Below are 22,788 nucleotides of genomic sequence, written 5' to 3' on the forward strand. Positions count from 1 at the left end.
GCTATATAGCCTTTTACGATGATAATAAAATATAAAGTTTGTAACACTGGTACTATAAAGAAAACAATTTTTACTGAAAGCTACATCGCACAGAACTGTAATTATTCCTCCTCCGCTTCCCCAAGGTAGGAAAATAAAGCAAATTACCCCATGCACCTTCTGATTTTTTATTTAGATGTAGGAGTACAATCTTGTGCAGTGTTATTTATACAATGTCATTAGAGAGTGCTGCTACCATAACAGTGGAAATTACACACAAGATAAAGCACTTAAGTATTTGAAAGTGCAGAACAAAAAAAAACAGCAAAGAAAGGTCACATTTCCTTGTTGAAGTTTCATAGAGATAACTCAATAGCAATGTTTCTTTTCATCTTTTGTAGTCGCACATGGCACAACAGCACAGCTAATAAAATTCATCACTCTATGTGACAAATATAATAGATTGTCTCCATTGTGCAAAATGTGAATTCACTTTGCATGCTGAACAAATTTTTTCCAACTTCAGTAACTAAAAGGTACTTTATGCTTAATCTGAATGATTTTGCTTTTGGAGATAAATACCAGACTATCCAGATAGACACCAGAGCAGTACTGAGGGAAAATTGTACAGTTGCATGTATCCCTCCTGGAATTAGGTTACATCTGCTTGCTTGCGTCGATCTTTAAAAATTCCATGGAACAATTTAAAGATCATGACAGGGTTCTTCTTGAGTGTGGTCAATATTCTTCCCTCAACTAAGACGATAAAAATAGGTTAACTGTATATTCAACTCATTGCTTTTTTTAAAGGATCTTGGTATATTCATCATAAATGATTGCCATGTTCACCCACACAGCAACAATAGCTATACCTCAAAAATAAATTGCCCATGTGACATTTTTGGACTTCCATAGAAATAGACTGCAGGTTGCTTACATTTTACTCACATAAAAGAACGTGGGCCATCTTTATAACCCTGTAAGTTATCTTTAAAGTGATGGTACTGAAATAAGTATGCACAGAATAGCAACATAATTAAAAGACAGAAAATGTACTCATCAAATACTTTTCCTAATCAATGTTTGGTCCTAGATCTTAAGTACTTAAAACTTATACAATATAACATATTGAAAGCAGGTGACTGACTGTTTCTGTAACATGTTTCTAGTTTTTCAATTATTTGGTCGAACAAATGCGTGAAACATTAAATGGAATCTTACACAGGCCAGCTGAAAGGAGAAAATTTAATCAGATGGAAGGGTACCCTGCCATACTCTTCCTCCACCAAGGTTAGGTCCATTGTGAGAAGGCCAATGGACAGCTTTACCTCCCTGCTTCCAATTGAAACCCTTTAATTAATCTATTTAATTAATGCTTTATTCAGGGTGTCATCCTTCTATTGCTGGTATTATTAATGCAGTACTGGTGGGGCCACCACGTAAAGAGCGTGGTAAGCAAATCTCAATTTGCTTATTGGTTACCAAGGGAGAGGGTACTGCCGAAAGAACCAAATTCCTAATCACTTATATTTTTAGGCCTTAGTTCAGTTGGAATCCTACAATAAATCATGCCAATAAATCTTCAAGTCGTTCTCAATGTGCTGTTGACACCTCCACCCCTGCAAACCCATTTCCACCATCACCTTATCAATCCGAAGTGTCAGGTGGTCCAGCAGCAGCCATTGCCTTCACCAGTGACACCTCAGATTGGCCAGCAGCTCTCAGCAGGCAGGACCTCTGGCCCCAATGTCCCCATTCCCAGTAGAAAACATGCCATTGGTCAGTCAAGTGCTTAAGTGGCAGGTCTTAATCAGAAAGAAAGAGGCAATATGAGAACTCATCATTCTCAAGCCAACAGCTGAAACCCTCATGCCTCAACATGATCCTACTCAATGGATAGAATCTCACAGGGATCTGAGCAAAGTGGGCTATGGTGAGGCTTTTGGCATAATTGGATGACAATTCCAGCAAGGCCTATCTTGACATCGGAAGCATCTTGTTGCATTTATTATGGATTTGTTGAGCGGCAAGATGCATTTTTCATTAGGTGATGGTGAATTATTAATGAAGGTGGATTATTGCTTGTTAAACCTCATGAATGGCTCAACTTGCCTCACTAATATTCAGCTTCCAATCTTCCCAAACGGACCAAAGGAACTAGACATAGAGAAATCACAACATGGAAATCAGAGTGGGTACCTGACAACTTCAGCTCACCGCTCGATCCGAAGTACCTTCATGTTGTACATGAATAAACATCATCTCAGGACATAATCCAACAGCAGCCATGTCTCAAAAACCATGTCTCTCGTGGGGGAGTAAAGTCCAAGAAGACAGTCATGAATCCAGGGATCCTGCCCCAATAAGTCAAGAGCAGCTTCTCATATCAATCCAGGAGATTAGTCATTGTCAGGCATCCAATCAGGATGATCTCATTCAGGGGGTCCATACCCCTGTAATCGATGGAGTAGGTCATGGTCAGTCCTGTGGAGACTTCAAAGGGACTTGTGTATCGTTTCCTCTCTGGATGGGTGCTTCCTGGCACAGCTCTGTTTCATTTTGGAGGGAGAAAACCAGAAGTACTTACTAGGTTCCCTGTTCCCCTGTCGCCATGCCTTCAGACCTCAGGGCCAATGTCTAGGCCATGGAGTGAAGGTGTACGTGTCTCTCCATCAGACTGGGTCCTTGACCTGGTTCTTCATGGCAGCTACCAATCTGTCCACAGAAAAAGCCAACCATGCCGCTGTGGATGTGTGTGCCGTTGCAGAGAGGAGTGTGGCACTTGCCCTGGCACAGTGGAAAAGCTTGTTGACCTCCTTATGGCACTGTGGCTGTTTCTCTGCATCCAGAAAACAGCACTGATCTAAATGATGAACCCAGAATAGGCTGCCAGGATCTGTTGGCAGGGCCTCTGCTGCGCATCCTTCAGGAAGAGGACTCCTCTCTTTTGCACCACCCCCTTGACCAGGACCTCCAGATCCCTGTCAGATAATCATAGCGCCAATCCCTTCTCCAACATCTTCAGAAAATGCCCTTGACTGAGAAGGGCAGCTTTGGATTGCCAGTGCTCATCCTTTTAGAGATGGATATCTGCTAAGTGGCAAATTGTTCCAAGTCTGGCAGTGGTAATTTCGCGATAAAATCAGACATGATGGTTGCTGTAGGGGCAGACTAGGTAGTTAATAAGATGCATTTGGTAAGATCTCTCCTGACTGCTTATGTGATATATATGTATCAAGTCCCTAACTACTTATCTTTTTAGGCCTACATTGTTTTAGTTCAGCCAGAGTCCTATACTAAATCATATCACCAAATCTTCAAGTACTTTTGCTTCATCTGAAGTGGCTCCTACCCTTTGGCACTGCATTGGGTGCCCTGTAATACCATCCTAACTGGTAGCAGTGAGAGCAAGAAAAATGTCAGTAGCAAATCATTGCCTACATGTCCGCTAATGCCCTGATTTTAAAATTCTTATCCTCCTGTCATCCACAGCTTTTCTCTTCATATCTCTGCCTTCTTGTATCAGCTTCCATCGTAACAGCTCTGTGTTCCTCCAACTCTTGAGCACCACTCCACATCTCAATTCTTTTGCTCCTTAACTGGTGGTCATAGAACACAGAACAGTACGGCATAGAAACAGGTCCTAAACAATGGAATTTTCCAAAAACCCATTCATTGTGCAAACAGCTTCTTCAGATCCAAGCTGGCATCAGAAAAGGTCTCCTCAGCTGGAGTCCTCCATTCCAGCCATTTCTTTTCTTTTTTATCCTCTTGTTTTTTTTTCCTCTCTGCTGCGTTTTTTTCCCTTCTTTCTCAACAATGTTCTGAACTCCTGGCCTCAGCGCAGACCTGGCATGGCCATCTATTGGGTCGACATGACGGCCTCTTGGTCTGGTGTGGCTGTCTCCCGCCTGATGTGTCGGTCTCTCGGTGGCCCGGCATGGCGGTCTTTCGGCCTTGCATAGGCTCAGTGTGGACTTCTGGACTCAAGATGATTCCTGAGTGGTCTCCCAGCTGCGAGATGAAGCCCAGCATGGTCTGGAGTGAAGGCCAGGCACATCCTAGAAGCTAGGTGCCAGCGTGGACTGGACTGGAAGGACTATTATTCTGAACATTTTATTTCTTTATTTTTCTAATTTATTCCTATGTGCTGTAATGCTGGACTTTTCAGTTCTTTATTTTTCTCAATTTTGCCCCCTAACAAAAGTGGCGCTGGAAGTGGCAACTTGTAAACTTTTCACTATACCCATGTGAGTACATGACAATAAAGCTAATTCCAGTTCACCTTCAAGATACTGCTTGAAACCTTTTTCTTTGACCCCGAGTTTGATTTTGGGGTGCTCACCACTGCCAGGACCTTCCACAAGTGCCTTATTTAAACCCCAGTTGCACAATAGTTCAAGCAATGCAAACCAGGGACCAGCATTCAAAATCCTCTGCTCAACCATTATTAAAGAGGATTTCCAAAGGAGGTAATAGCACTACAAGCTGTTAGTCTGGATCAAGATAGGCATCCAGGTCAAGGCAGTGTCCCGGGTGAGAAAAAATGCAGAGTAATGTAGATAGATCAAGGACTTCCCGTGTCCTGAAAGGGTATATGCCACATCTTCTGTCCATTATGTCACACACACTCTAACTCTGCCTTTGTTTACACCTCCTACTAAGGTTAATGGTCTACCACTGTCAATATTGCATGCAGCATCTTATTCAATAGCTGTGACCCATCTCATCTCCCAAACTATTCAGCTTTCCTGACCTTTGTGCTTCCTACTCTCACACTCCTGCACTGCTCTTTACGGTTATTCCAGTCACTTTCATCTCATTGTCATTTTGCCAAGGTGATTGTTACTTGTGAAACCCCTTCCTTCCACAGTACCCTGCACTCCTGTGTGACATGGTGACAGTTTAGAACCTCAAAGTACTGGTTGTAACACAAGCTGAATCGGTCCTACCTTTATATTTGTAGTTGCCATTCTTCACAGTCCTTATCCCCTCTGCAACCCAGAATGGTTCCAGGTTCCACAAATAAAGCATGGATTGTCCCTTGATAAACCCCCACCCCTCTTCCATCCTTGACATTTATTGACTGATGTAGCTAATCCTCTAGGCCGAGATCATATGATACCCTTGCCTGAGTGTGGTGACAACCTTTGACTGATCATAGTCCCCATGTATTCAGCTAAGAGCTAATCCCCCTAAACTTGCAGACCTAGCCATTTGCTTGAAGTACATGCACTGTACTGCAGGCATATGCTGCCAGTGAGACACTGACACATCACAGTGCTATGCTGCAACACGTCTAGCCACTCGAGTGTTCAGTGCAGCTGTAACAAGCTGCCTGGCTTTCTGTCTCTGATAAGAAACACAGCAAGATTGAGATGTTGAGAGTATCCAGGCATGGTAAACTGCATGAACACTGAGAACCCTGTGCAGATGAATAAGATGTGTGTGTGCGCACATATGTGTGTGTCACTGTGTATACAGCAATCTGGCTGGATGTTTGCAATGTGTGTAATGAAGTGCTCGAGTGTCTTTTGAGCTAGTCTGAGATCAATCATAATGACTTGGTGAATCTGGTATTTTGCCAATGCCAACTTCCATGAATAAAAAATGGAGGAAATCCTGGTCAGATGCTGTTAAGTGAAAGTGGACACAGAAGCCCAAAGAAACAACCAGTGAGGCTTCATCCTCCAGGTAACCGTTTAGATTTTCAAGTCAGGAACTGGTGGCATCCAGTTTCTCATCAGTACCTGAGAGAATCATAAACTGCATAGAAATGAAGTAAGATTAGCTCATTATGAGATACAAATACATGGAAATAAGGTTCTCACCATTTACTTGAAGGATTTTCATTCAGTCATTGAAACCTTACGGAGCAAAGTTTAACTATTTTTTACTCGGTGTTAAAATCTCATTTCTCATTCTCGCCAAATTCTCCCAAATTTCCTTCTGTTGTCCACTCTGTTCAAGGACTGGGAAAATTCTGGCACTTCTTTTTAACAAGAACAACCAGCATAAAAAACATAGACCTAGAAACATAGGTGCAAGAGTACGCTGTTCAGCTGCTCCAGCCTGCTCCACCATTCTCGATCATGGCTGATCACCTACCTCAACTGCATATTTCAAAGCTAACCAATCTTTGTCTTGAACATGTTCAGTGACAGAGCGTGTACAGCCCTTCAAAGATGAGAATTGCAAAGATTCACTACCCAATGCGTGAAAAAAAATTTCTCCTCATTTCAGTCCGAAATGGCTTGCTCCTTATTCTGAAGCATAATATCGACATTACAAGTTCTGCATGAGAACCTAAGTATTACAATTTACAAACTAAATTAGGGATATGTTTATCCTCCTCATTTAAGGGTGATCAAATGAGGTCCAAGGAACACAAATTCCCAAAGCAAATACAGAAAATGCTGGAGAAACTGAGCAAGTCTGGCAGCATCTGTGGTAAGAGAAACACAGTTAACACAGTCCAACAGGAATCCAATCACACTCAAAATGTACACTCTGTTTCTCTCTCCACAAATGTTGCTAGGTCTGCTCAGTTTCTCCAACATTTTCTGTGTTTGTTTCAGATTTCGAGCCCCTGCAGTATTTTTCTTTTAACAGAAATGCCCACAAGGTGTTAGGTCACAGAATGTCTCTAACTACATTAAAGGATTTAGGTGCTTCCAAGAGCAAACCATATGAAAAGCTCACCATGGATTTCGAACTCCTTCAAACAGCCAGTGCATTTTTATTTGTTGCAAGAAGTTATATTCAAAATAGAATGTTTTGGTTGGAGAGTTTTCTGTTTTTTGACCCAGGACAGACTGTAGCTGGCTTAGGTCGAGAAAGATTTTTAAAAAAGACACTAATGTTTTAAGCTTTTACTATTTTCCACAAGGTTACAATCTACCTCCTACAAAATAGCAGTCTTCTCTTTCTCATGAGTCTAAGCCAAATACTTTCCATACTTCGCAACCTCCTCTGCTTTGATACAGTGATTGGGATATCACAGAATGCCCCAGCAAAAAAGGTGAAACAAAGGGTAAACTTAAGATGATTTCTTGGCAACACAACATCAGTTGTAAAAACATGATCGTCTGACAAAAAAAATATAAATCAAATCGATAACAGCATCCTTTAAGATGCTTTTCCTATATTTTATGAGGAAGAAAGTTGACAAAATCCTATAAAACTGCTTTAATTTATGTTGGTCTCTTTTGTGTATGATATTATAACTGATCCTTAACTCATGATGAACAATTTCTGCTCTATATTTTATAAGGTCAACCATTCAGGTCCAAGTAAAACTTTCTTGATGCTGTTCTGCAAAAATAAAGCTTCACAGAACTTTCTGATAATAGCACAGAAGATGCCAGTTGGAGGCCAGGTAATAAGAAAAATCTGTACTTCATTAAGTTTGGCATTCAAGGAACTCTTGATACAATGTAAAATCATTCACAAGAATAGAACTGATTTATACTGAATCGGCCAGGCTTTTGCAGTACCTCAAAGTGTTTTATCAAGAGACAAATGAAATAATTCAAGAATTGTTACCAGTTTGTTTACATTTTAAGCGTTAAGCCCATTTCTCATTAAGAGTTAAGCTCTTCTCAGAGCAAACTAGACACAGAGATTAATTATTGAGCTTAATCTATGTCTTGATGTTTCACAGCAGAAACAGAGAGGACTGGTGTTCCATGATAAATAAACCACAGACTGATATTACCTATATAATTAGTGTGATTGAGACTGAAAAGTAAATCAATTTACCTCTCAAAAAGGCAGATAAACAAAAAGGAGAAAAACTTTTATGGGCAGTAAACTAACTTTAAGTTTGTGATTCAAAGGAAGGCAAGTTTAAGGGGAGTATTTGAATAACAGACAAATTAGGATCTGTGTCAAGAAAGCACTATATAGAATTAAATGGGTTATTTTAAAAAGCAACATAAAACTCCCACTCCAATATAGATCAGTCTGGGGTCTGCTCAGGAGGCGCAATATTGTTATCATTGACAAGGAAAGCTACCTGCTAGCACGATCAACTACACTCAACTTTAATGAGGGTTACAACTTTGAACTGGTCTTCAATCCTTTATGAACTCACTGAACCATGCTAGCACAATTTACTGCACACAATTAATAATAACATTTTCCACTGTCAATGTCTATCTGAAATGTGCAAGCATCTTATCTGTTTTAATAATGAAAGCTTGTGACCCAAAATCATTGAATAATACAGCATGGAAGAGGCACCAGATTTTTGTTTGATCTTTTAAATTATTTCTACTCTGCTTCTTTTTCCCCTTATTCCCTTCAGGTATCATAGATCGCAGAGCGTAAGTCAACCCTATTCACTCAGTCCCAAAAATCTGGGGATGCATGTTATAGTCCACCTACCGCCTACGCATCCACCCACATATTTGACAGCAGGTTTGTAAAATAAATAGAGTAGGCAGCACTCCAGTTCTCTACCAATTCATGATGTCCTCCAAATCACAAGGCCTGTAAATGGTCAATGAACTGCCACTCAAGGGCCCTAATCCACCTCCAGTTTGCGGGGCGGTGGGATTGGGTGGGGGCGCGAGTAGGCTCAGGGCAAGCAGTCCGGCAAATCTGACTATATGGCTAATTATCAGACCAGGAGGGGTATGAGGCACCTGCTCTGCAGTGGACCCCTGAGCTTATTAATGGCTGCTGCTCATAGAATTGCAGCCCCCTTTTCCTCCCCACCAGCCTCTACCTACCTCCATACCGACATTGAGATTCCTGAGACTGGCTTCCCGAAAATATCCAACCCAAGTCCAGGAAACAGCTTTTCTTCTTTGGGACTGCTTACAGTCTGCCTAGTGGCAATTACTCTCTTATTTCTTCCATTCATCACTCCATTATTTTCTCCCTTGGTCCAGTTTCTTCCCACCTACTTCAGTGACCTTTCTGATCCCCTAATCATTTTAACAATTTCCAGTTTCCTGGCCCTAATTGCTCCCCTCTACACTAGACATTCTGTCTCTCCACAGCACCACCCCACTCTAGGACATAAAGTCATAGAGTTATACAGTATGGAAACAGACCCTTCAGTCCAACTTGTTCTTGCAGACCAGATATCCTAAACTGATTTAGTCTCATTTGCTAGCATTTGGCCCTTACCCCTCTAAACCCTTCCTATTCGTGCACCCATCCAGATATGTTTTAGATTATGTAATTGTACTTACCTCCACCACTTCCTCTGGCAGCTCCTTCCATAGATATACTAACGTCTGCATGAAAAGGTTGCCCCTCAGGTCCCTTTTGAATCTTTTCCCCTCTCACCTTAAACCTATGCCCTCTAATTTTGGACTCCCCTACCATGCAGAAAAGACCATGGCTATTCACCCTATCCATGCTCCTCATGATTTTATAAACCTCTATAAGGTTACTCCTCAACCTCCACCACTCCAGGGAAAGAAGCCCTAAGCTATTCAGTCTCTCCCTGTCGCTCAAACCCTCCAATCCCGGGAACATCTCTGTAAATCTTTTCTGAATTCTTTCCTATAGCAGGGAGACCACAACTGAACACACTATTCTAAAATTAGCCTCGCCAATGTCCTATACAACATGACATCCCAACCATTATACAATGGGCTGAATGTAGGATCAGTGGTTAGTGCTGCTGCATTACAGCGCCAGGGTCCCTGCTTCAACGCCACCCTCAGACGACTGGCTGTGTGGAGTTTGCATTCTCCCCGTGTCTACGTGGGTTTCCTCCAGGTGCTCCGGTTTCCTCCCACAGTTCAAAGATATGCAGCTCAGGTGGATTGGCCATGTTAAATTGCTCATAGTGTCCAGGGAGATGGAGGCTAGGTAGACTAGCCATGGGAAATGCAGGGTTACAGGAATAGGGTAGGAGGGTTGGTCTGGTTGGGATGCTCTTCGGAGGATTAGTATGGACCCGATGGGCCAAATGGTCAAGCTTACTTCAACAGCACTTCACAGGAACATAACATTCACCAACAATATGTGAGCAATACACAGGAATTTGCCGACATCATTCATCTCCCAAAAAACAATAAAAGCAATTGCAAAAAAAAGACCAAAGAATTGTGGATGCTGGAAATCCAACACAAGAACAGAAATTGCTGTAAACATTCAGCAGGTCTGGCAGCATCATCTGGGGAGAGAAGCAGAATTAATGTTTCAGGGTCCAGTAACCCTTCTTCGGAACTGACTGTAGCTCGGAAAAGGTCAGTGTATATATGCTAAAGATAGGGTTGGGGGAGGAGGGAGAAGCAAACAATAGGTGGAGTGGAGCCCACACAAACTGCAGGAGCAACACCTCATATTCCGCCTCAGGAGCCTATGGCCTGACGGCCCAAACACAGAATTCATCCCGGCCTCATCCCATGTCCAACCCTCCCTCTCATCCCCGCCTCCTTGACCGGACACAACCTGTCCATCTTCTCCTCCACCTAACCGCCCTACCCTTCCCACTGACCAATCCCCACTACCCCCTACCTGAATACAATCTATCATCACTCCATCTACCTTTCCCCAACGCCACCCATCGTCCTTCCTGCCTCCTTGACCAGACACACCGTGTCCATCTTCTCTCCAACCTATCCAGCCCACCCATCCCACTGACAAATCCCCACCACTCCGTACCTGCATTCACCTTCACCATCCCACCTACCTTCCCCACCTCCACCCCTCTCTATTTATTTCCCAGCTCCCTTCCCCCTCCTCATTTCTGAATAAGGGTCCCAACCCAAAACATCAACTTTCCTGCTCTTCTGATGCTGCCTGGCCTCCTATGTTCCTCTAGCTCCACACTGTCGTCTCTGACTCCAGCATCTGCAGTTCTTGCTATCTTATAAAGAAAAGCAGTTAGGCAGACAAAGAAATGTGTAAAGGTCAACCTGAGAGAATGAATAGTTGCTAATGCATTGGGGGCTGACAATGGACTGATTGTCATAGCAGCCCATGTGATAACAAAGGTGTGTGGGGGTTGGGGTAGGGGCGTACCTAAATTTTAGGCTCAAGCCTAAAATTGTTGAACTCAACACTGAGTCCAGAAGGCTGCAAAGCCCCACAAGCAGAATGAGGTGCTGTTTTTCCAGCTTGTGCTGAGTTGTGCTGGAGCAACGCAGCAAGTCTGAGACAGAAATGCTGGCCAGGGAACATGGTTGTGTGTTGAAACTGCAGGCAACAGGAAGCTCAGGATCACCTCTGCAAACAGAACATACGTGCTCTGCTAAGCGATCATCCAGTTTACACTTAGGATGTGAGAACTGGTCATCACAGATAACTTATATATTCATAGAATAGAACCCTTTTCTGTTCATGAAGTCTACTGCATTATTATAGTGTGTACATTACATTTTGGGAAAGCCAGATATATTAGTAATGCCTACTGCCTGGTGTTGAGACCATCACTGTTTTCCTTTATTTTTCTCATTTTTAGTTCGGAACTATGACCTAAAGTTGAGAACCAAACTTTGCACTTTGAGTAGCAGCTTGTTTTGGAAAGGAGAGCAAACAAACTGATGTTGTTTACAAGAACTGGCCTAGAAAGATAACTGCAGGTTATTAATATTGTAAGAACACTGCAGATGTTTCAGCACCAGGATGTGTTATGCTCAAGGGCTGGCAGTTGGTTTAATGTTACATCAGTCAATTAAGGGGAGGCTGGTAATGACCAGCCAACCACAGAGAATGTTGAAAAACAGAAATCATAGATTGGACTCAGTTTTTTGAGGAAGAAGGCTGTGTGCTCAGAAGCTGTTGAACTGGGAAGCTGTATTTCAGTTTTACTCTCTCTGTTTTCATATTCAGTTGACAAATTATTCAATGTTTTGAGAAAGGAATTCCAGCTCATATGAAATAACTGAATATTCCTCAGAGCCCGCTGGACACTGTTTACACGACAAATGACTTCAGACTTCAAGCAAGATACAATCCCACATGCCTAGGTTTCTGAAGATGGGTCTAGGCCCGAAACGTCAGCTTTCCTGCTCCTCTGATGCTGCTTAGCCTGCTGTGTTCATCCAGCTCTACAACTTGTTATCTCTGTTCCTGTGCTATACTGTTCTATATGTTCTATGAATTTCAATAAGGCTTAGTACGTGTTGTTTAAACAGTTACCAAACTGGTCAGTTACAACTTTTATTTCCTTTTTTATTTATCCCTCAATTAAGTGTTTACTCGTCTTTCTATGTGAGAGAGTGGGGCTTACAGTCAAAGAATATTAAATCATAGACATTAATTAGATTACCTTTTTGTTTAGCTTTGCTCTAACTGTTTTTTCTGTTTAAATTATAAACCTAGTGTCCGATATCTTTTATTCTTAAAGTCTGGTTAGGAACAATTAGACAATTGTGAGGGTCATCAGATGTTTTAATTTCACTGATCTGTAAATCCAGTGTGAGTGAGTCTGAGCCTGTGATTAATATCAGAAACAAAACAGATTCTTAGTAATTTGAGAAGTCCTTTCACTCACAATTTACAGTTCAATACAGTTTGCCTCTATAAAGAACTTAGATGTATGCAACACAAGATTTGCTGTGCAAATACAGTAAGAGATTGTAAGTTCAGTAAAATTGATGAACCCTTAACTTGAAATGTTAACTCTGTTCTCTCTCTGTACAGATGATGCCAGACTAGCTGAATTGCTCCAGTGATTTCTGTTTTTGTGTGTTCTGAGAGATCTTGGATTGTCTTTTTGAATTGTGGCCTGCTGGTAAGAGCTTCAATGACATTCACAAGTGGAGCCTGCGTACTCGAACAGAAAAACAATCACCTGCTTTTTATTTCTGGGTGCGGCCATGTAAATTTACATTTGAACGTAGGACTAAAGCAATCAAGGGTAGTTTGCAAATTTGGTGCAGAGTGTGTAATAACATTCCAGACATTCATGTGCTGTAGGATGTATTTGTTTATGATGGTTAGTTTAATTTTGATACAGGAAGGTTAAACAGTTTTCTATCTAGGCAGCATTTAATACAGCAAAGGATAGTTGATCTTTGAGGTGAATAAATACTGGTAGGTAGGTTGTGATTAGCGCGTGAGATATCACACTGCTTTGGTTGACACCAGAATACCACATCCTGAAAGTGTGGTAGATTTTTTAAAGATGCAAGACAAGGCAAGTCTGCCTTTACAATTAGGCATGATTTTTTAAAAATCTACTTTAGGAACTTTGAGAGTGGATAACAATTTGTTTGCAATAATATGAATGTTGAAACCTCTATTCTGAATGCATTCCACAGCCACACTGCATGGTGATAATGAGCAAATTCATTGTGTGGTCACTAGCTAAAAGCAAAACATTCTGCTAAGGGACAACATTTATGTATAAAACAGAATGTGGTGCTTTTTCTATCATTTGTGCACTGGCATTGTCCTAGCTGTTGAGTACCAGGCCTTAATAGTTTTATGGATTACTCTACACTGTAATAACAGTTGCAATGTAGAAAACGTGGTAGCCAATTTCTATACAGTAAAGACTCTCAAACAGCAAGAAAATAACAACTACGTAATCTGTTTCTCCACTACTCTTTGTCAAATAATACGATAGAAGCAGCACCAGCAAAGTAGGCAGTGTTTGGGCTCCTCAGCCCTTCCACTCCAGATGGCCACTTCTTCCTTTTTTTGTCTTTTTTCTTTTTCTTCACTTTCTTCCTGGCAGCGGTGGAGAAGGTGACATCACAGAGTACAGCGGCTGGAGCGGGACTCTTGTTAAGGCGGCAACTTCACAGTGAAGCCAAGTACACCCAGGTTGTAGGAGGCCCAGAGCACAGTGGTGGCGGCAGCTCCAGGCTATGGCAGACCCAGAGCCAAGGTCTCCTGGTTATGGCCAGGGCAGCCACTGAGCCAGGGTCTTCTGGTTATTGGGGAAGCAGTGGCAGCAGCTCCTGGTTATGATTGGCCCAGAGCTGGGGACTCCTGGTTATTAGCAAGGCGGCAGTGGTAGCAGAGCCAGGGGCTCCTGGTTGCAGGGTAAGTGTGGGTCCAGCACGGGGACGCAGCCTTGGCAGCCCAACAGCAAGGCGGGCCTTAAGAATGGCAACACTGACATTAGTGGATCCAGCACAGGCAGAGCGGGATGGTGGTGCAGGTGTCGGTCAGCTGACTCAGGGCTCTGGACTTATGGTGAAGACGTGGAACAAAGATGGACTTCTTTTCAGCTTTATCATTTAATTCTTAAAATATTCAAAATAATGCTGACATGTGGCAACAGTTGAAGCTCTTCACAGTGTTGTTCATTGTAGAGTACAAGTCACGATAAATCATCATTCATTTATTTTGCATCCACCTGAGTGGGCAGACAAAACTTCAGTTTTAATGTGTTGGCCAAATAATAGCGTTTAAAACAGTAACAGCACTGCAGTGTCAGCTGAGATTTTATGCTCAAACCTCTGGATTGGTGTTGGAACATTGATGCCATTCTTGCTTTTGGGTCAGGAAGCAATGAGCCTCCATCAATACGAAAGCAAAAAAACAATAAAATTTCAATAGATGTTTATAAATGAACATAACACTCAAAATGGGCACAAGATCTTAAGAGAGATAACACAGTGTGGATCTGGAGGAACTCAGCAGGCCAGGCAGCAGAGGAGCAGGAAAGTTGACATTTCGGGCCAGGACCCTAATTCTACTTTGACTTTTGCCGATAAACAAAGACACCTGTAAAAATGCATACACACAGATCCTGTGATAGCCAAGTAAAGGTTACCCCAATTTATTTGACCCTTTTCTGAAGAAGGATCCTGACCTGAAACGTCAACTTTCCTGCTCCTCTGATGCTGCCTGGCCTGCTGTGTTCTTCCAGCTCGAAATTGTGTTACCCCAATTTAGTACTTTATTTGCCTTACAAATTTGCTACAGCATAAATTAGTTGCTTTCAAATATTAAGAATTTGAAAGAGCTGGAAATTAATAACAAGTTTCACTTCATTTGCAAATGTATGCCTTAAACGAAAAACAAGCAAAAGATAAAGTTACTATTATTTACTAAAACAAAGATGTTGCACTCACACGACGAATACGAAGTTCTTCCACCACTTCAAGAAGGCTAGTTTTAAATTCTAGCTGTTGAACGGACCTAAGTCCAGTAGTATCAGAGTTCTGAAAGTCGTATGTGATAACTAATTCAGACTTTGAGTCTTTGGAAACTCGATTTTTTCTGACATCCATCTGTGCAACAAGAAAAGTTTTACCTACAGTTAATTTTTTAACAATAAGTTGGACCATTTTACAGAACCTTACAGAAAAAGGCACCATTTTACTCAATCCAATCCTATTTGTGTAGTTGTGTGATGATTAAAGTACATTTGTGTGAAAAACACTTTTTTTTAATAATTGTAGCTTGAAATTAATGAGATAAGCAAAAGGTTTTTGAAGAATATCTAATTGTGGTGAATGCTGACTCCCTGTGTGCCTGAAAGAAGTGATTAATGGTCATTCACTGAAACACAGGCACACAAGACTTAAGATTTTCTCTAAAAATGAAATAGCAGTTTTATTACACAAAGGAGTAAACAGAAAAACTTGCTATTTAAATATAAAACACGGTTTTGAAGATCTTAAACAAAGGAGACTATGAAGGAATGAGGGAGGAGTTAGCTAAGGTAGAATGGGAGCAAAAACTTTATGGTGGGTCAATTGAGGAACAGTGGAGGACTTGAAAAACGATTTTTCACAGTGCTCAGCAGAAGTATATTCCTGTGATAAGGAAGAACTGTAGGAAAAGAGAGCGCCAGCCATGGATGTCCAGGAAAATAAAGGAAAGTATCAGATTGAAAAAAAACACATACAAAAAAGCAAAGAGTAGTGGAAAACTAGTAGACTGGGAAATCTTTAAAGGCCAACAGAAAGCCACAAAAAAAGTTATAAAGAAAAGTAAGATAGATTATGAGAGTAAACTAGCTCAGAATATAAAAACAGGCAGCAAAAGTTTCTATAAATATGTAAATCGTAAAAGAGTGGTGAAGGTAAACATTGGTCCTTTAGAGGATGAGAAGGCCAATTAAATAACTGGGAATGAGGAAATAGCCGAGACATTAAACAGTTATTTCGTGTCGGTCTTCACAATGGAAGACACAAATAACATGCCGAAAACTAATGGCAAGAAGGTTATAGCAGGCGAGGACCTAGAAACTATCATTATCACTAAGGAGGCAGTGCTGGGCAAGCTAATGGGGCTAAAGGTAGACAAGTCTCCTGGCCCTGATGAAATGCATCCCAGGGTACTAAAAGAGGTGATGGGGGAAATAGCAAATGCACTAGTAATTATTTACCAAAATTCACTGGACTCTGGGGTGGTTCCCGCAGATTGGAAAACAGCCAATGTGACGCCACTGTTTAAAAAAGGAAGTAGACAAAAAGCAGGTAACTACAGGCCAGTTAGCTTAACTTCGATAGTGGGGAAAATGCTTGAATCTATCATTAAGGAAGAAATAGCAAGACGTCTGGATATAAATTGTCCCATTGGAAACACCCAGCATGGGTTCATGAAGGGTAGGTCATGTTTAACTAATTTGGTGGAATTCTTTGAGGACATTACTTGCATGGTGGACAATGGGAAACTTGTGGATGTGGTGTATCTGGATTTCCAGAAGGCACTTGACAAGGTGCCACACCAAAGGCTGCTACATAAGATAAAGTTCCACTGTATTACAGGTAATGTATTGGCATGGATAGAGGATTGGTTGACCAGTAGAAAGCAAAGAGTAGGGGTAAATATCTGGTTGGCAGTCAGTGGCTACTGGTGTGCCTCAGGGATCAGCATTGGGACTGCAATTGTTTACAATTTACATAGATGATTTGGAGTTGGGGACTAAGTGTGGTGTGTCAAAATTTGCAGACAACACTAAGGTGAGTGGTAGACCAAAGTGTGCAGAAGACACAAAGTCTGCAGAGGGATATAGATAGTCTAAGTGAGTGGGCAAAGGTCTGGCAGATGGAGTACTATGTTGATAAGTGTGAGGTCATCCATTTTGGTAGGAATAACAGCAAAATGGACTATGTTTTAAATGGTAAAAAATTGCAGCACACTGCTGTGCAGAGGGACTTGGGTGTCCTTGTGCATGAATCACTAAAAGTAGGATTGCAGGTGCAGCAGGTGATTAAAAAGGCAAATGGAATTTTGTCTGCCATTGCTAGAGGGATGGAGTTTAAAAACAGGGAGGCTATGCTGCAGCTGCATAGAGTCCTGGTGAGGCCACACCTGGAGCACTGTGTGCAGTTTTGGTCTCCTTACTTGAGAAGAGATATACTAGCACTGTAGGGCGTGCAGAGGAGATTCACTCGGTTGTTTCCAGAGTTGAGAGGGTTGGATTATGAGGAGAGACTGAGTAGACTGGGATTATATTCATTGGAATTCAGAAGAATGAGGGGAGATCTTATAGAAACATATAAGATTATGAAGGGAATAGATAAGGTGGAGGCAGGGAGGTTGTTTCCACTAGCAGGTGAAACTAGGACTAGGGGGCATAGCCTCAAAATAAAGGGAAGCCGATGCAGGACTGAGGTCAGGAGGAACTTCTTCACCCAAAGGGTTGTGAATCTGTGGAATTCCCTGCCCAACTAAGTGGTTGAAGCTACCTCGCTGAATGTTTTTAAGGCAAGGCTAGATAAATTTTTGAACAGTAAAAGAATTAAGGGTTATGGTGAGTGGGCAGGTATGTGGAGCTGAGTCTCAAACAGATCAGCCATGATCTTATTAAATGGCGGGGCAGGCTCGAGGGGCCAGATGGCCTACTCCTGCTCCTAGTTCTTATGTTCTTATGTAAACACCTCGAAATAAAAATCTCTTATTCCCCAACAATATTATTTTGCACCGATTCAAATTCAGAAAAAAATTACCCTTCTTTATAAAATGTTTAAGTTGACCCAACTGTTTCTCACCAGTTCTGTCATGTTAACAATGAAGTCTTACATACAGCATCAAATAATACAGCACAGGAACAGGTCCTTTGGTCCATCATATCTGTGCCAACTATTCTAAACTAATCCTACCTGTCTGCACATGATCTGCATCTCTCTATTCCCTGCCCGTTCACATTTCTGTCAAAATGCCTCTTAAATGTTGCTATCATACATTCTTCTACCACCTCCCCTGCCTGCACATTCTGGGTACCTACAACCCTCTGTGTTTAAAAAAAAAACTGTCCTTGCACATCTCCTTTAGGCTTTCCCCCTCTTACCTTAAACTTGAGACCCCTAGTATCTGATATATTCACCCGTGAAAAAATTCTCAGACTATCCTCCCTATCCATGCCTCTCATAGAATTCTATAACGCTATCAGGTCACCCCTCAGCCTCCGTCGTTCCAGTGAAAAAATCCAAGTTTGTCCAATCTCCCCTTAAAACGAATACATTCAATCCACGCAACATCCTGGTAAACCTCTTCTGTACCCTCTCCAAAGCCTCCAATCCTTCCTATAGTGCAGCAACCAGAACTGCAAACAGTACTCCAAATGGAACCTGACCAAAGTCTTCTACAGTTGCAACATGACTTGCCATTTTTTTTTAAACACAACACTCCTATCAATGAAGGCAAGCATGTTCCACACTTTTTTTTACCACATTGTCAACTTGAGTTGCCACTTTCAGGGAGATACAGACTTGGACCACAAGACACCTCTGTACATAAGGGTATTTACATTTACAGTAGACCTTCCTTTTGTACTTAGTCATAGAGATGTACAGCATGGAAACAGACCCTTCGGTCCAATTCGTCCATGCCGCTAGATATCCTAGATAAATCCAGTCCCATTTGCTAGCATTTGGCCCATACCCCTCAAAACCCTCCCTATTCATATACCCATCCAGATGCCTTTTAAATGTTGTAATTGTACCAGCTTCCACCACTTCCTTCTGGCAGCTCATTCCATACATGCACCACTATCTGCATGAAAAAGTTACCCCATGGGTCCCATTTAAATCTTTCCCCTCTCACTTTAAACCTATGCCCTCTAGTTTTGGACTCCCCCACCCTGGGGAAAGGACCTTGGGTATTCACCCTATCCATGCCCCTCATGATTTTATAAACCTCTATAAGGTCACCCTTTGACACTCCAGGGGAAATAGTCCCAGACTTTTTACCCTCAATCTATAGCTTAAACCCTCCAACCCTGGCAAAATCCTTGTAAATATTTTCTGAGCCCATTCTAGTTTCATAACATCCTTCCTATAGCATGACCAGAATTGCACACAGTATTCCAAAAGTGGCCTAAACCAATGTCCCAACTCTCATATTCAATGCACTGACAAATAAAGGCAAGCATTCCAAATGCCTTCTTCCCTATCCTATCTACCTGCGACTCTACTTTCAAGGAAGTATGAACCTAAGCTCCAAGGTCTCTTTGTTCAGTGACACTCCCCAGGACCATACCATTAAGTGTATAAGTCCTGCCCTGATTTGCCTTTCCAAAATGCAGCACCTCACATTCACCTATATTAAACTCCATCTGCCACTCCTCGGCCCATTGGCCCGTCTGATCAAAATCCCGTTGTACCCTGAGATAACCACCTTCATTCTCCACTACACCTCCAATTTTGGTGTCATCTGCAAACTTACTAATCATACTTCCTATGTTCACATCTAAATCATTTTTATAAATGGTAAAAGTGGACCAACACCGATCCTTGTGGCACAGCACTTGTCACTGGCCTCCAATATGAAAAGCATCCCTTCACCACCGCCTTCAGTCTTCTACCTTCAAGCCAATTCTGTATCCAAATGGCTAGTTTTCCCTGTACTCCATGTGATCTAACCTTGCTAACCAAGAGGAATCTTGTTGACTGCCTTACTGAAGTCCATATAGATCACATCCACCACTCTGTCCTCAATCCTCTTTGATCACCCAACATGCCTTATATCGCACTTGCATGGATTAGACTCCATATCATTTCTCCAGCAAAATTTCTGGCTGATCAATATCCTGCTGCATTCTTCGATATCCTTCCTCACTATTGATTATGTTCTTAAATAAATACTAATAAGATGAAAAGCCTGGTCTTTCTTAGTTTAAAATCTGCAGATTTCCAATCAAACACTCCTTGTCAGGAGGTTTCACAAACTAAACTTTAAACGAAAATAACTGTTTTTCTTGAATTGTTCCTTAATCCATTCTAGGAGAGAAACTATGTTTGCCTTTGACCTCAGTCACAGCTCCTCCAAAACTGCCCTACAACTTACAATGTCTGGGTTTGTCTAAGCTAAAATCATTCTAACTCAAAACCAAATGAATGCCTTCAATGTAGACAGTCCTTATTGTAAACCCCACAATATCAACAAACCTCCATTAACATAGAATCATAGAATCTCTACAGAGTGGAAACAGACCATTCGGCCCAACAAGTCCACACCGGCCCTTGAAGAGCATCCCACTCAGACCCATTCCCCTACCCCTGCATTTCCCATGTCTAACCCATATAACCTAAACATCCTTGGACACTATGGGCAATTTAGCATGGCCAATCCACCTACTCTGTACATCTGTGGACTGTAGGAGGAAACCAGAGCACCCAGAGGAAACCCATGCAGATACGGGGAGAATGTGCAAACTCCACACAGACAGTCGCCCCAGGGTGGAATTGAACCCAGGTATCTGGTGCTGTGAGGCAACAGTGTCAACCAATGAGCCACTCCAGGGATTTTGCAGTTGCTATATTGTAATGAGGTCAGACAGCTGGAATTCAGGGAGTACGAGTTCCCTGATTGGGGCTGTTAATCTGGTTCAATCAGGGAGCCCTGGCTGACAGATAACAGGCATCTCAGACATCCTGTTCACTCAGAGCTGGCTCTGAGGAAGATGGATCAGCGTCAAGGACTCTCCACATATAAACAAAGGGTGGCCTGGTGATGGGATATCAGCCTACATGAAGTTATTTCAGTGAAGAGAGAAAAGCAAGCTCCTGAAGAAATTTGCTCGCAATCATCTTTGAGTTGAGGTAAGCTTTTCTGGCATCATGCCGTTATATCGGAAGCTTGACCTGTTCAATCCTGTCGAAGACTGGGCCTAGTATATGGAAAAAATGTGTCAGTTTTTCTGGGCAAATGAAAAGCAACGAGTAATTCTCCTGACATCTTATGTACCTGCAGCTTTTGTCTATTATTAGGAGCCTAACTTAGAGTTGATGGATTTATTTAACAAATGTTACAATCCCAAAGCTCCTTTAATTCTGAGGTGCTATCGATTTTACTCAGCAATTTGGGAACCAGCAGGATCCACATTGGGATTTTTGACTAGGTTAAGACAACTGGCAGAAGGATTTTGGATTAACCCTTAATGGGATGCTGAGACACAATTTGGTACGTGGGATTAATGATGTAACTATGCAAAAGCGCCTACTAGCTGAAGCCCAACTGGACTTCAAACAGGCACTACAACAGGTTTTATCACTGGGCAATGCGGGAAGTGAAGCATATATGTTGCAGGGTATTCTGACAGCAGTGGACACCCTCGCCAGTCTGACTGAGCTTGGGGAACACCACTTGAATGAAGACAATTGCATAGCCTCACTCAGGACTTATCCTGAACAGAGGGACTCAAGGTCAGCTCACAGCAAAACCCCAAAACAAAGCAACCCTTGGCAGAAAGGCTAAAACTTTCTTCAGGATCCAGACCAGAAAGCCATTGTAGTTGCTGCTGGTATGTGGACTCGAGATGACATGAGAATCCCATTAGATCTAAGTTACATAAGAGAACTCATAAGCCAGTATCCAGGAGAGTGCACAACCTGGCAAGTCCACCTACCTTTGGTCTTGAACAGTTACATTGCCTAGCAACACCCAAATCAGAACTAATCAAAATAAACATCTGGCGATATGGTCACCTAGTTCTAATGGAGGTTGATACTGGTACGGCTGTTTTAATGATCGCAGAACCAGTCTTTAACAAAATTTGCTGTGGACTCCAACCCTTAAGTTTGTGCAAGACCTCGGCTAGACTGAGAACCTATACTGGGGAACCTTTAGAGATTATGGTTACAACTTTGGTTCTGGTCTTGTACAAGAAGCAGCTGATTCAGTTACCACTGATTGAAGTAAAAGGGTCAGGACCAAGCTTAATAGGGCAAAATTAGTTGAGAAAGATTCACCTAGACTGGCTCACCATTTGTTGATTAGAAAATAGCTGCCTGAGTGAAGTCCTAATTAAATAACCAGGTGTTTTTCAGGCAGGTCTTGGGACTATCAAAGGAGCCAAGACCACCTTGCACGTTGATCAGGAAGCAATTCCACAAGGCCTGCCCAGTGCCATTTGCTTTAGGGGCAAAAGGTAGCAGGAATCAGAAGGCTGGAAAGCAAAAGAATCATGAAATTAGTCCAGTTTGCAGAATGGACAGGACTGGTCATACTGACTGTGAAGCCCAACAGGTCAGTTCACCTTTGTGGGGAATTTAAACAAACGGTAAACTACTTTTCACAGCTGGATAACTACCAATTTCTTGCATAGTGGATTTATATGCAAAGCGGTGGCGGGGGGGTCAGTCCTTCACTAAACTTGACGTGAGCCATGCATATTTACAATTGCGGTTGGATCAGCATTCCTGGAAGTATGCTTCAATTAATACCCTTTTGGAGTATCATCAGCGTGTGCCATTTTCCAGTGGAGAACATTTTACAAGATCTACCCCAGTCCGCCATTATCTGGATGACTGGCTAATAACAGGGAAAACAAACAAGGAGCACTTAGAAAATTTCGACACAATCCTTAAGACATTTTTCCCAGCCTGGTGTATGCCTTAAATGGGTAAAATGTGTTCCAGGCATCCCAAGTGACCTACTTGAGCTTCAGACTTGTCAAGACCAGGTAAAAGATAAAGTGAGGATGATCAA

The 22,788-nt window shown here is 42.0% G+C and overlaps 1 protein-coding gene across 1 annotated transcript in view; it reads right to left on the minus strand.

Annotated features, from left to right (window-relative positions):
- The window catches only part of LOC109912819 (coiled-coil domain-containing protein 73), a 120,588-nt gene extending 98,429 nt beyond the window's left edge, over positions 1-22,159 (minus strand). The window contains exons 1-2 of the mRNA XM_048607353.1: positions 22,064-22,159; positions 14,979-15,137 (exon numbers count right to left, since the gene is read on the minus strand). Of these exons, the coding sequence (XP_048463310.1) occupies positions 14,979-15,137; positions 22,064-22,066 (162 nt within the window). The 5' untranslated portion in view covers positions 22,067-22,159. The remainder of the gene's footprint in view (positions 1-14,978; positions 15,138-22,063) is intronic.
- Positions 22,160-22,788: the final 629 nt, after the last annotated feature.

This window comes from Rhincodon typus, chromosome 17 (assembly GCF_021869965.1).
Source record: "Rhincodon typus isolate 14 chromosome 17, sRhiTyp1.1, whole genome shotgun sequence".
Classification (NCBI taxonomy): domain Eukaryota; kingdom Metazoa; phylum Chordata; class Chondrichthyes; order Orectolobiformes; family Rhincodontidae; genus Rhincodon; species Rhincodon typus.